Raw genomic sequence first — 14,523 nt, 5'->3', positions numbered from 1 at the left:
TCTTGCCTCCTTCTTGGTGTTTTGCTTTTTAATCTCCATCCTCAAGCTTCTGAGGGTCCTTCTCTGCCAACCTGACCCTCCCCTCAGACTCCAGGACCCTTGACTATGGAGCATATCCTGGCTTAGGATGTATGTGGCTGATGGGGCTGAGATGGAACTACTGGTAAGAATCCTGGGGATCCCGTTAAATGCAACCGGTCCCACACCTCTTCTTGGTAAAAGGCCCATCAGCTTGGACCAGAGGTACCACTAGCACAGATGGTGCCTTTGCCTTCCTCTAGCTTGGGTGCACACAGCTCCACAGCAGGGTTCGGAGCTGAATTTCAAGCTTCACGGACCCCCAGAGCCAGGCACCATCACACAGGGAAGGACCCCCTTAACTCAGCAGGAGCCCTGTTGGGTTCCTCTCTAACCCCCATCCTCACCCCAGGCATTTCCAGCCTTTATCTTCACCCTGGCTCCCAATCCAGCCTGAGGGAAGCCTGCACCCCTTTCCCAGCTTTGTCAAATTTCTGCCAAACAGAGGAACAAGGATGTGAGAGGGGTGACTGGTGGGAGGTCTCACTGCCTCCTAGGGATTTCTAAGGGGTAGATATCCTCTCTTTGAGCCAAGCCCCAGACCCTTTGGATGACAATCCCTCATGTGGTATTGAGCTTTAGCATTTATAAAGGATGTTTTTACCTCACCTCTTAGCAATCTCAAACAGCTCCCTCTTCATACTTCCTCTCCCTCCCCGCTCCTCAGAAGACTAGTGAGCTGGAGAAGCTACCCCTTAGCCCCTGACCACAGTAAGCCTGGGTTCTTGAGCAGGTGGTAGAAGCCCACAGCCGTGGTGGGGCCGAGTGTGGCAGCAGCCATCAGAGGCCATGGTACCAATGTAGCTTCTTCCCAATGCCCTCTTGGGTCCGATTTGTGATAACTCAGTCCCACATAGGAAGGACCTCCAAGGTTAGGATGCCCTTCATCCTGCCCCTCAGGGATTCTTATGTTTTCAGGCCCCTAGTGGACTTATCCGTAGGGAGGGAGCGCATCGCCCCAGCCGGGAGAGCCAAGATGGTGTTGGGGAAAAGCCAGACTTGGACCCGGGCTGTTCCCAGGGGCCAAGCTGTAAAAGTCAAGCATCTGCTCCCTTGGGAAGAGCCCTGGACCAGACGTCAGAACACCTAAACCCAGCCACATGGCATTCCTGAGCCACAGTTCCCTCACCTGTAAACTGGGGCTACTGATTCCTGCCTTGTCTCTCTCACAGGGTTGCTGTGAGGGTTCAAAGAGAACCCCCTGAAGATGCTCATGGTGTCACAGAAAAGCTTTGGGGCAGTTACCATAGGACAGTCCTTCCCCTGTCTCCCCTCATAGATTCCAGGGTCAGGTCAGGGGACCAAAGGACAGAGTGTTAGATGGGGTATGAGTTCTGCTTTATACCTGGATGGGTTCTAGAGTCCATGGCCCCTGTTGCATTGGGTCATCCTAAGAGCTTCCGTTCTTCATCCATTTCACCAAAGAAGAAACGGAGCTTCTCTGAGATGGAGAAGTCTTGATGAGGTCATCCACTTAATTGATGACAAAGCCAGGACCTGAACACGGATTTCCTAATCCCAAATCCAGGCTGTTAAGTGGAAGCTGACCTGAGCCGTGGGCAAAAGCCTCAGGCCTCAGCAGAGCTCCAAACCTTTGTGGTCTCCAGAGGAGCCTGGGGTTCCTAGATAGTCACAGGCTCCTAACTATCCCCTTGGGGGGAGATGGTAGAAGTAACAACAGGTAAATGTATACAGCTTTGTCTGAGTACCAGGCAAGTATTATATAAGCCTAATAATTCTGTGTAGTAGGTACGATACACCCCATTTTACAGATTAAGAGACTAAAGTACAGAGGTTATGTAATTTTCCCCAAAGCCACACAACTAGGAAATGGGAAATGTGGAGCTGGATCCACACCCAGACAAACTGGTCTCAGAGCCCAGATCTCAGAGCCCTGCTTTGGGGGTCAGGCAACAGGCAAAGGGAGACCTGGCATCCACCACCAGCTGAACCGACCTCCCTTCAGGAAGGTCCATGGCTACCAGGACGAGTCAGCAAGATGCCTTCAGGAACTGGCAGTATGACCATGACCAGGGCACGCTCTCCCTCTAGGTCTCAGTATCCCCACCTGTACAATGAAGGAATTGGGGAGCTAATATGTGTAGTAGGCTTCGCCAGCATGGATCTTCTAGGTTTTCTCAGACCCAGGGGTCCAACTCTGCTCCCCATGCCAGCAACTAAAGAGTGAGGAGTGGGCACAGTGGCCAGGTGGGGCCTGAGCATTTTCACCTTCCAATCCTCCTTCCATTCTGGGCAGGCTGATGGTGCATAGAACCCTGTGGGTGGGAAGCCAGGTGGGAGAAGGATGGACGGAGAGCTGCCCAGACCCACCCACTGGCTGCACTCAGCTAAAGGCCAAAGGGGCCGGAGGAGGTCATCTGTTTTCCAGTGGTGTGGCCAAGATCCACGTGGGGTGGGGGTGCAGCCCTCACAAACTCTTCCCAGAGCCAGCCCACCCCTTCAGCCCCTGAGCCCTCAGTGAGGTGGGGGCCAGAGCCTGAGCTGTCAATCCTTCCCCAGATGGGAGCTGGCATGTCTGGGTAGATCCTCACACCAGGCACCTCTCCCTTCTGCCTCAGCCTTCCGCTGAGAGCATTAAGTGGGTGAGACCTGCTGCCTCCCTGCTCTTGCAATTCTGGCCTCTTGCTCCTTATTTTCCATCTGGGGAAGGGAGAAGAAGGCATGATGGAGAGAGATTGGGACATCAGCCCCACTCTCAAGGCCATCCTCTTTTTTGAAACCCTGAGTTTTGTCCCCCGGGGACATCCCAACCTCTCATCTTTCTCCCATCAGATTCCCCTTCCACATTCTGAGGCCTCCATCTTTATCCCTTTAGGATCCTCTAGGGTACTGGGATCCCCCTCATTTGCCCCTAAACTCACCTCCCACATTCCTCCTTGGTTCCTTCTGATTCTTGGCACTCTCCACCAGCAAGAATGAGCATCCCAGCAGCCAGAGCAAGTAAGGAATGCACAGGGGCTCCGCAGAATCATTCCCCTCCCATAAGCTGAACTTCCCAGACATCCTCAATCATGAACCCCAAGACCAGGGATCCTGCAGGAAACCTGCCCACTCCAAACCAGCCACAGGCCTCTTCACCTCCTGGACACAAGCAGTGGGAAATAAAGGCCTTGAAATGGCCTATTCTTTATCTTTTTTTTTTTGGGGGGGGGGGAGGCTTTTTCAGCCACCCTGTGGCATATGGAGTTCAGAAATCAGAAGCGAGCTGCAGTTGCTCCCTGCATCAAAGCCAGCTCCTTAACCCACTGTGCCAGGCTGGGGATCGAACATGTGTCCTGGTGCCCCAGAGACTCCACCCACCTCATTGCGCCATAGCAGGAACTCCCGAGATGACCTATTCTGACCAGTCACCAAGTGCTGCATGACTGCAGGTGGGCTTCCAGCCCAGAGCCTCATCTTCAGCCAGCATCCTTCCTTAGCAGGCCTCTCCAGAGCCAGGAAGCCTGACAGCTACCCAGAGACTCAAGGCCACCTGGGAACCACATCAGCTTTGCTAACACCCCCTTTGTCCCTTTTTGGAGTGGTTTTACTTCCACTCCCCCTGGGTTGGAGGCATGTACTGTGCACACCCCTGTTTTAACCCTTCTGCTGGGAGTAGTTGTGAGGGTAGATGGTAGGCTGGGATGGCAAGAGGTGGAGAAAGATGGGAGAGAAATAGTTGTGGGGGGGAGTATAAGGGGGATTGCAAGTCTACCATATGCCACAAATTAGTGGGGAACAAACAAATGAGAAAAGGAAGAGATGAGAGGGGTGAGATGGAAAGCTAGAGAGGAGACAGGAGAGGAGACGGATGTGGGAGGAGGGCCTAGATGGAAGGAGAGATCTAAAAAGGGGGAGGAAAGGCAACCCAATAAAAGTTGTATGGGAGACGCCCCAGCACTGGCCCAGAGGCCTGAGAGCCCTGGAAAGGCAGGAAACAGGCGAAAGGGAGAGGGAGACAGGGAAGAAGATCGGATCTCCATGGAAGAGCAGAGGGTGGGAGAGGAGGAGGAGGGAGAAGTAGCGGGGATAGGGGGGTTGGGGGCAGAGATAAAGGGAGCAACGGCTGCTGGCCCGGAGCGCAGCGACAGGCGAGAGGGAGGGAAGCGGAAATTTAAAAGTGAAGATGCAGATAACGCAGCCTGGAGACGGGAACCCGGGTGGGGTGGGGGTGGGGTGGGGTGGGGGTGGGGGGGAGGAAGGGGAGGAGAGCAGAGCGCTGGTGGTGGGGGGAGGATGGGTGGGAAGGAGTGGGGGCCCTGTGGCCCCGGGGGTCCGAAGTGGGGCCAGGTACCCCGCCCCATCGTTGTTTGCTCAGAGTCAGGGAGGCGGAAAAGAAATGCGCTCCTGACCCCTATCAGAGCGCGAGGCCCAGGCCCATCCCCCGCGCGTCTCCTGGGTTGCGGGGTGCGGGGGGCTGCCGGGTGCGCTTGGCTGCAGCTCCGCGCGTTGGAGACTTTATTGCGATGGGGCGATAAGAGGGGCGGGGGCGGGGTCCGGGGGGCCGAGGCGGCAGCGCTTTAATTAAAACGGAAATTGCGGCCCCTGCCCGCGCGGGGGCCCGGAGGGTTGCGAGCAGCCTTGTAGCTGCGAGCATCGCTCCAGGACCCCCTCCATCCCCCGCCACACCCGGGCAGCCCCCTCCCGCCAGGCCCTGCCGGACCCAGCGCCGCCGTTTTCTCCCTGTCACCCGCACTCGCCTCGGGCGGGGATCCGTGCCCCGGAGCGCAAAGCCTGACGCGATTCCCCCCCTCCCCTCATCACCACCCCCCCCCACCTCCCACCGCCCAGTCCCTGGCGGCGATGAGACAGAGCGGCGCCTCCCAGCCCCTGCTGATCAACATGTACCTGCCAGGTACCAGGGACCAGCCGGGCGCTGGAGGCACCAGGACCTGGGGCGGGAACTCCGCGTTGGGGCATGGGAAGGGGATGCTGGGGTCCAAGGGAAGGGGGCGCGGTCCAGAGACTCGTATTGCTGGGAAAACTGAGCAAGCTAGGACATTGGGAGACCTTAAAAGCAGATGAAGAGCTTTGGGGTGTTAGCGTGAGGTCTAGAGGACTTGAAGTGAGCAGACTGGGAGCCTGGGAAGCCGAGGGCCCCAGCTTGGGAGCTGAAAGAGCCTGGTAGGGGGGAGTAGGGGGGTCTCTATAGAGTGGCCAGGGTGGGGTGGGGGGGCTCAGGGCGCGTGCAGTGTTGGGAGGCTTCGGTCAGCCTGACGTCGCCCCTGCGCCCTCGTGGCTCCTCACCTCCGTGCTCCAAGCGTTCCCACCAACCCAGCCTTCCAGGCGCCCTCTCCTCTCCGATGGGCTCCACGCGCTCCGGCTCGGCTGGCGCAAACCCCGCTTGGCTTTATAAGGCTCCCGCCGGCCCGTTCGGAAAGCGGATTTCCTTTTTCCTGGACGCGTTTCCTGACTTGGGCGTTATGGAGGGGCTCCGCGCCGCGCGCGCCCGGGCCAGACTCCGGGAGGAGGAGCCGGACGGATCGGGCCCCCAACCTCGCGCCCAGGAACCAAGGCACCCCCTTTCTCCCCCTCGAGCCTTGGCTCCGGGCCCTTTCGGTCAAGCCGGCAACCTGTGCCTGGATCCGCCTGACTGTTTTCTCCTGCCGCCACAGATCCCGTCGGAGACGGTCTCTTCAAGGAAGGGAAGAGCCCAGGGTGGGGGCCCCTGAGCCCTGCGGTACAAAAAGGTGAGCGGGCTGGTGGACTGGAAAGGCGGAGGCAAGGACAGCGGGTAGGGTCCGGGGCACCCACCCGGGAAGGACAGGTGCCGCTGCCACCTGAATAGAGAGGAAGTGATGTGCACTGCTGGGCTCCGGGAAGCAGAGGGTCGGGGCTTGATTGTGGGGAGGCTGGGGGTGGTAGGGGGAACATTCATTTGGCCTTTGGCTCCTGCATCTTCTGAGACCCACAGCTGAACTTGCAGGCCAGGGCAGATGGAGAGGATGGTGGCCCTCCACCCCACCTCCTTTTTGACTTCAGATGTTTTTCCCGATATGGGGCTGGGTCTGAGGCTCTTGGTGTCCTTTCCCCACTGGCAGTGGGAGTGCAAGGTCTGGCACCACCTGGCAAGGTGACCAGGAGAATTTCTCCCCGGCCACTCAAGGCCTGGCTGGCATCGGGTCAGCACCTACCTTCCTCACTGGCCTGCACCGGCAGGCTCTGCAGGCTAAGAAGACCCCTGGGGAACTGTGGTAGATTCCTAGGTCCACCACCTATTTCCGCTGATCCTGAAATTACCCTCAGGTTTGCTTTTTTGGCAGCAGAAGCTTGATGGCCTTCTAGGCAAAGCCTCCCCACAGGTTCCCCAACCAATCAGTACCCTAGATCTCACCAAGTTACAGTAAGCAGGAAAATGAGGTCGGCAGCTTCTTTATCCAAATAGGAACACAACATCTAACAGGAATGAATTTCCAGGCTTCTATGTCCCCCAGTACCAAATGCACACTTTTACCCAAACCTCCTCCTGCTTCTGACCCTAAAATGCATGCTCCCAGCCTGGAGCCAGGCAGCTCCTCACTGGGCTGGTGTGGAGGGACTGGGATAGAAATTATGGTGGAGGGCAGAATCTGGGTTCTGAGCAAGTTGGGAAAAAAAGAAAGGTTCACCAGGCTCAATTTGAAGCATTAATCAGACAACTTCGAGAAAAATCCATTTGGTTTTGAAAGAGAGTGTGGACGGCGGGTAATTCTATCCAGATTTTTCTCCACTTGTCTGATCGAGGCTCCAAGACATGGAAGCAGGAGCTCTCTCTCACCACTCGCTTATCCTGGAAAATCTCCTGGCCACTTCTAGCAACCCAGGAAAATCCAGATGGGGCAGAAGAGCCCAAAGAAGGAAGGAGGCAGGGAGCCAAGCAGAGTGGCTTCCTGGCCTCCTGGGCTTTCCTCAGAGCTGTGCTTCCAGCTCCCAGGGAAGTATGACACCTTGTACTCTGGGAATCCCGCCTGTTTCGAAAAAAAAAAAAAAAGAGGCCAAACTGGAGTAGCCCCGGTGCACCAGATGCTGGCAAGGGTGGGGAGTGTTCAGAAGCTGCCATTCCTCTCACACTTAGGGGGCCACTGTCCCCACTCCTTGTCCCACACAGTGCCGAGAGGAAGTCGGCCATCACCCCTGTTCCATCTGAGGCAGGGGTTCCAACTGTATGCCTTATCCCCCGGCCCCCGGCCCGGGTGATCCTGCTGCAAACCTGACTCTTCCCTCTGGATCTCTGGACGCGATCCAGCTGGGACGTGGCAGTCCGACCACCTGTGTAGGGTACCCAGTGCGGTTGTGCAGGCTCTGCACTGCGTAAGTGTGCTCGGCCCAGCGCCTGATATCCGGCCCTTGCTCAGCTTCGAGAGCCTTGTGCCTTGGTGCGCCGCTGCCTCGACGCGGAGGAGGCAATGCTTCCCGCTCTTTCACCAATTCTCACAAAGCTCTGTGCCCGTGGGGCTGCGTCTAAGTGGGAGCGTTTCCATTGTGCAAAAGCGCGGTAACAGCTAGGAACCGCTTTGCTGATCAGCCCTTCCCTGGCCAGCCGCTCCAGCTGCGCCGCTGTTTTACAGTTGGACTTGCCCTTTCCCTCCCTGGCACCAGTTCCCCCCGGACTGGGGCGGGGGAAGCGGGGTCTCTCGCCTCACCTCTTCCCCTGCCTCCAGCCTCCTTCCTCTCGCCTCTGGCTGATTGCTCCCTCCCCACAGGCAGCGGGCAGATCCAGCTGTGGCAGTTTCTGCTGGAGCTGCTGGCCGACCGCGCGAACGCCGGCTGCATCGCGTGGGAGGGTGGCCACGGCGAGTTCAAGCTCACGGACCCAGACGAGGTGGCGCGGCGCTGGGGTGAGCGCAAGAGCAAGCCTAACATGAACTATGACAAGCTGAGCCGCGCGCTGCGCTACTACTATGACAAGAACATCATGAGCAAGGTGCACGGGAAGCGCTACGCCTACCGCTTCGATTTCCAGGGCCTGGCGCAGGCCTGCCAGCCGCCCCCAGCTCACGCCCACGCCGCCGCGGCCGCGGCCGCCGCCGCCGCAGCCGCCCAGGACGGCGCGCTCTACAAGCTGCCGGCCGGCCTGGCCCCGCTGCCCTTCCCCGGCCTCTCCAAACTCAATCTCATGGCCGCCTCGGCCGGCGTCGCGCCCGCCGGCTTCTCCTACTGGCCCGGCCCGGGCCCCGCCGCCACCGCCGCCGCCACCCGCCGCGCTCTACCCCAGCCCGGGCTTGCAGGGCCCTCCCGGGCCCTTTGGCGCGGTGGCCGCCACCTCGCACCTGGGGGGCCATTACCACTAGACGGGGCGGCCGGGTGCCACGCGACCTCCCCCAGACGCCCAGAGCCTCGCTCAATCCCATCCACACCCCGGAGAGGAAGCCGGCGCCTCCCCCACGGTTCCTTTGGCCTCAGATTTTACTCCACTCGCTGCACGCAGCCCCGAGGGAAGGGACCAGAAGCCGCCTCAGCCTTCCCTTAAAGCTGGATTCCTCCCCGCCGCATCCCTCAACCTCCGAGGGAGGGTGACCCCACTTCCTCTAACCTCCACCTTGTTCTAGATTCCAGGTTCCTGAATGAGATTCCTGGGTCTCCCCTGATTTTCTCTTCCCCTCCATCCGTAACTCCCTCTGCATCCCAGAAGCCCCTCCATTGGGACCCTTTTCTTTCGAATTCCAAATCTTTTCTCATTTATTTTTTCCCTCCCTACGGAGCTGCCCCATCCCCCTAATGGCCGAGGCAAGGCACAGTCCACCTTCTCCGCACCCACCTCCCCGGGCATTCCAGCAGAACCCCCCACCCCAGGCTTCTAGGTAGCTTGGGGGAGGGGCCTTTCCTCCTGCCCCCACCCTCCCGCAGGACTGCCCTGTGTTTCTATTCCCTTCCAGATCTATTAAAGCTCCCAAGCTCCCTGCTGCCTCTCTCTCTGTTCTTAGCTGCACTAGAAACTTCTCGGGGTGGGGGGTGGCGGTGGTGGTAATGAGATGCCCAGCTCAGGCCTGAGCAAAAAGACCTGCCAAGGAAGAGCTGGAGAGAATGAGGACAGGCAGGCTTGGAGGGGAGGGCAGACTCGCTAGTGAGAGGGCTCGGCCCACGAGGGAAAGGCCCTGCTGCAGCCCACCCTCCACCTGGCAGTCGGCCCCAGCCAACCTCACCCTGCCTTCCACTTGCCTCTTCACCCCACCCCATCCCAACTTTCCTCCCGCCAGAGCGCCGGCATCCCACCTTCCCCCATCTCACCCATCCTTCTTCCTGGTCCTTACCTCATCCCAACCTTCTCCTGCCTTGTATCATTTTCACTCCATCTCAATCTTTCCTCAGTCATTCCATTTCATCCCCTTCCCCACCTCCTCGCCCCTCCCCTCCCCATCCTGCCCCCGCTCAGACTTTCTCTCTCACTCACAGTCACAAACTGCCCCTCCCCTCTATCTTCAGCGCTATCTTTTCTCCTCATTTTCAGAAAGAGAGCTCCCTTTCTGCCCCTGCCGCGCCCCTCCCCGGCTTGCGGCTGCAATCGCCTTCTCGTGGGTGGCACGCGCCCTCTGCTGGTTGGAGGAGGGTAAGCCAGAGCCTGGTTTGCAGCTAAACAGGGGACCCACCAAAGGCCAGACACCCCCAGGCCAACTTTTGGAGGAGGGCGAAAGGAGGGAACCCTAGCCCTGCATCCAAGGTCCGGTCTCAAGAGGTCCAGGAAGTGTGTCAGGTGTGTCATCCTGCCCAGGCCATTTTCCTCACCACCTGAGGCCCTTCTTAATTCTGTGCCCACTGGGGGCCACGGCTCTTATGCTTTCTCCACTTCTTTGACAAAACCTATTGGCAGGAAAACTGCCTAAAACATGTTCTCTTAGATGGAAACAGTACTGGGAAAGGTACCTGAAATGATAGCTGGAACTCAGAGCTGCACACCAAGGCAAGCCCCTTGCACCCCTGTCCCCGTGGTCTGAGTGTTTCTTTCCCAGGGGCCACATCTCTTCCTGGACCAAAGGTTCCTCGCTGGGAGAATGCCTGGGCTCCCACCAGGAAATTGAGGAGGTTTCCTGGTGTCCTGTGGGCAGGAAGGGAAATGCAGATGGGAGACTGGACAGTTAAGTGCATGGAGAGTCTGTATGCCCCTTCCAAAGGAATGAAATCAAGGTCCACCTAGATGAAGAGTCTTTATTTTTTGTGTCTTCACTTTATTTTTCTGTTTTTCCAAATAACACACTCAGCATAGAAAATTTGGAAAATACACAATAAGGACTCCATTAAATATTAGTTGCATGGAGCAGGTAACGAAATATGGGGAAAAGTCACCTACAGTCTCATTACCCAGAAGCCACTATTTATAACTCCTTGTCATTATCTCCTTCTTCTTCTCTATGCCCTTTAGAATGGAATGGTACCCTGCTTTAGTCCCTTAACATTCTGGCATCAGCATGTTCCATGTTGATATGCCCTTTAGACTTCATGGCGTGGGAGGGCTGGATCATGTATTCCAGGGAGCAGATGACCAGGGGAGAGTCCAGCCTGGTGAGAGCCTCAAGGACTTGGAGGAAGAGGCAAAGGGCCTCTTTGCAGGGCGCAGAAGCTTGGGGTGGGGGGACAATACATTAGGGAGACATAACTGGGTTCCAGAAAGATTCGGGCTGCTAAGAACTATGGGTTGAATGTAAAAAGATGAAAATTCCTAGCAAGGAATGTGAGGTCCTACCCTCAGATCTTTCAAACCCAGAGCTCAAGATGTGGGACGGGCAGGGCACAGTACAGCCTATGGATAAATTAGTGATGTCTTCGTCAACACAGCATTACCTGGGAGCCTGTAGGGGGAATGCAGAAAACCCCTGGGATCTGAGGGTGCATTGATGCAGCTATGGCACCTAGGATGAAGGAAACGATCCACTTGCTGTGATGACCCTTCCCCCAGCATAATTGTACACTTTCAGGAGACCAAATGGACAACAGAGTAGATCCAGGAAGTGGAGAGAAAGAATGCTGGAAAACCACCATGGTCTGGAAAGTCATAGTGGGGAAAGAGGCACGGGAGCTGTCCTCAATTTTTCAAAGCACTATCCTGTGGCAAAGCACCTGGATGCATGCACTGGGACACATGGTAGAAAGCCAGAGTGAGACAGATATGTCAATTTGATCTAAGGAATAGACTCTGCCACAGACCATGTCAGATGTGGAGTGAGTGCTCTGTCACTGGAGTGTTCAGTGGACCCTTCTTTGGGAGGTTGAGAAAGGAGGTGGACTAGGTGACTTCGACCTTGAGACTCTTGAAGTCCTATGAGTGAGGTGGTAAAGGAGGGGTTTCAGGCATTGTTGGGAAGTGTTGTTAGATTAGGGTTTCTTCTTATTTATGATATCACATCCTTAAAGCTCCCTCTGCCCCTCTGTTCTTTCCTGCACAAAGAGCCAACTGGGGAAGCTAAGATATGGGATGGGGCATTGGAAAACCTGAGTACTCCAAATCAGCTTGGCAACTTGACCTCTAGATAATTCTAGGATTACATTTACTGTAGTCTTGGGATGACTCTACTCCACCCAAACCCTGTGGAGGCCACGCTCTTACCACACTCTGCTTCCTGATGATCCAGGCCCATCCTCATTGACCCTGAACCCCTTGGTCCTTGGCTCTCCAAGGTATTGATCCCACCATTGCTTCTCTCTCCCAATCCAGGGTCCAGCCCCTCTTGAATTCTCTGAAGTTTTGAGCCTTTTCTCTGTCTCTTCCTTCATGTCATTTGTGAAAATATGGCTCATTCTCCCACACCCCCTCTCCCCACCATTATAGACTTTACAATTTTTTTAATTTTAATTTTTTACAGTCACACCTGTGGCATAGGGAAGTTCCCCAGCTAGGGGTCGAATCAGAGCTACAGCTGCAGGCCGATGCCACAGTCACAGCGACGTGGGATCCTTAAGCCGCTGAGCAAGGCCAAAGATCGAACCCGCATCCTCATGGAAAATATGTTGGGTTCTTAACCCACTGAGCCACACAAGAACTCCATAAAACACTTTCACATCCATTGTTTTATCGAGTTCCTCCAAGTTCAGGGAGAAAGACACAGCAGGGGTTTCTTTTTCCACTTGGAGGGTAATTAAACCAAAGCTCAAGAAGTTAAGAGATTTGGCCAAAGCCTCAGGGCCTATTCTAAGATCAGAGTCCTCTGGTTCCTCTCCTAGGCCTTTTCCCAGTGCTCTGAATAGTTTCTCTCCATAGTCCCAAGTGGCGTTGGTCACCGTGTTTGTGGGATCACTCCCCCGCCTCCCAGGATGACAGTGACCCAAGTCTTCTAAAGTAACGTGTGCTCCGTGTGACCAAGATCCACTTGCCTTCACTTGCAGATGGAATCAGAAGTCCACCCAGCATGCTGTGTGAGGACATCCACGTCCACACTGCCCACGACCTGCATAGCCACAGAGCACTGAGGCCACCTAGGGCACTGAGGATTACAAAGCAACTTCGCATGCAGTAGCTCATGTGGCCACAGACAGACCTCAGAATGGGTTGCTGTGATGTGATGTACTTTTCTCAGAGCTTTCTGCTTTTCTGGCCTTCATTTTTCCTTCACATGTCTTTAAAATGCACTCCAACTTGTTCCTCAAACTTTTGTGTGTGTGTGTGTGTGTGTGTATTTTTGCCATTTCTGGGGCCGCTCTCGCGGCATATGGAGGTTCCAAGGCTAGGGGTTGAATTGGAGCTGTAGCCACCGGCCTACGCCAGAGCCACAGCTACGCAGGATCCGAGCTGCGTCTGCAACCTACACCACAGCTCACAGCAACGCCGGATCGTTAACCCACTGAGCAAGGCCAGGGACCGAACCCGCAACCTCATGGTTCCTAGTCAGATTCGTTAACCACTGCGCCACGACGGGAACTCCTTTTTTTTTTTTTTTAGTCTACCTCAAACTTTTTTATAACTCATATCAAGTAGACCTGCTACATGATAATAAAAATGTGCCCTACCATTCACTGCACCTGACTCTATGCAGGCTCTGTCCTATGCTAATGCCTGTGGTCCCTCCTTTAACCTGGCCATAACCTTGCCAAGTAGGGATGGTCACCTCCACTTTCAGATGAGGAAACTGTGACTTGGAGAAGTTAAGTGACTGGCCCAGCCTGTGACCCCAGGGCTCAGGTCCTGACCCATCACAACAGATCCACTCCCACTTGGCCTTCCTGGAAAGCTTCTTCCTCATGAGGGTGTGACCACTCACGGCCCACTCACTGCAGGTGTACTCCATCTAACTGTCTACTCATAGCAGAAGATGACTGCTTAAATGGACAAATCGATGGCTTTTCTTACAAGTGTCTTCAGTTAGTTAGGGCCCCTGTCTGATAAACAAAAGAATGAATTAGGTTGTTTTGTTGCCCCGTTGTCTTTTGCAAGCCTTCACTTTCCTAACTGTTCCTACAACTTTTGAGTGGATATCTGTACTCTGGGGTGGGGCTGAGGGTCTGATAGCAACTTGACTTCGGTGGAATTCCTCCCTCAGTTTGGTCAGTGAGATTTCCCCTTGACCCTCCTCTGTCCTGGGATGGTGGCTCTTGTGTCTACAGGCAAGTGGCCTGATGTCCCATTGACTGTGACTTTTTCTGTTTCTGAGAATTCCCTCCCACTGGATCCTGTTTGCTATTTCTTCCCTTCCTTTCTTTGTAAGTGAAAGGTGATATAGCATGAGGGTTAAGTGCAAGGGCTCTGGGGATGAACTTGCTGGGTTTGAGTGCTGGCTCTGTCATTTACTATCTGTGTGACCTCAAACAAGTCACTTTACTTGTGCCTCAATTACTCCATCCATAAAATGAATATGATAATAACAGAACCTACCTCATAGGGTTGAAAGAATAAATGATTATATAAGTACCTTTGTACATGCATCAATGTTTTCTATTATTAGAAAAAACAAAACAACCCCAAATAAAGCAGGCACCTGCCTCTTCCCTTCTAATCCAATCTGATACACTCCATGTGCTCTGTGAAGGAACTTGAATGTTTACCTCCACTGGAACATTGACATTCCAGGCCAGTCACCCATCTGAGGAGCTTCACCAAGAACCAGCCTCTTGACTGGTTATGTGGCCACAACTATCACATGGGTCAGCCTCCTATACCCAGTGCATTCTCCCTCTTTTTATACGGTAACTGGAGGTTGTACCAAATTTAAAGTTATGGGATTTCAGCTAATTACCATATGTATGACTTTGGGAATATATTATACTGTTAAGATATGTGATTTTCTTAGAGTGTAGATTAAATAATAATAATATTAGCAGTAACACTTAACATACTTGTCACTCTTAAAACATTTAATGACATCCCAATATTTCCTCTCAATGTGGCAGACACAACTAGCTCTACCCCTCACTCCAAGTTGCATGCTTCTTAATTCATGTAGCAAAGATGTCACTGGGAAGCAACCACCCAGCCAGGGACTAATTTTCTAGCCCTCCTTGCGTCTTGGTAGGAGCCTTGTTTTTGCCAACAGCATATGAACA

General features: G+C 54.8%; 1 protein-coding gene across 1 annotated transcript; it reads left to right on the top strand.

The window, feature by feature from the left end:
• Positions 1-4,881: 4,881 nt before the first annotated feature.
• FEV (FEV transcription factor, ETS family member) lies at positions 4,882-8,348 on the top strand. Its single transcript, XM_047770488.1, is given in 4 exon segments — positions 4,882-4,933; positions 5,694-5,768; positions 7,761-8,253; positions 8,255-8,348. Coding segments are annotated over 4 exon segments (714 nt in total).
• The last annotated feature ends 6,175 nt before the right edge of the window (positions 8,349-14,523 follow it).

The sequence above is a fragment of the Phacochoerus africanus genome, chromosome 3 (assembly GCF_016906955.1).
Source record: "Phacochoerus africanus isolate WHEZ1 chromosome 3, ROS_Pafr_v1, whole genome shotgun sequence".
In the NCBI taxonomy this organism is placed as follows: domain Eukaryota; kingdom Metazoa; phylum Chordata; class Mammalia; order Artiodactyla; family Suidae; genus Phacochoerus; species Phacochoerus africanus.
The sequence above is the reverse complement of the archived record's forward strand: the minus strand, read 5'-3'. Positions and strand labels throughout refer to the sequence as shown.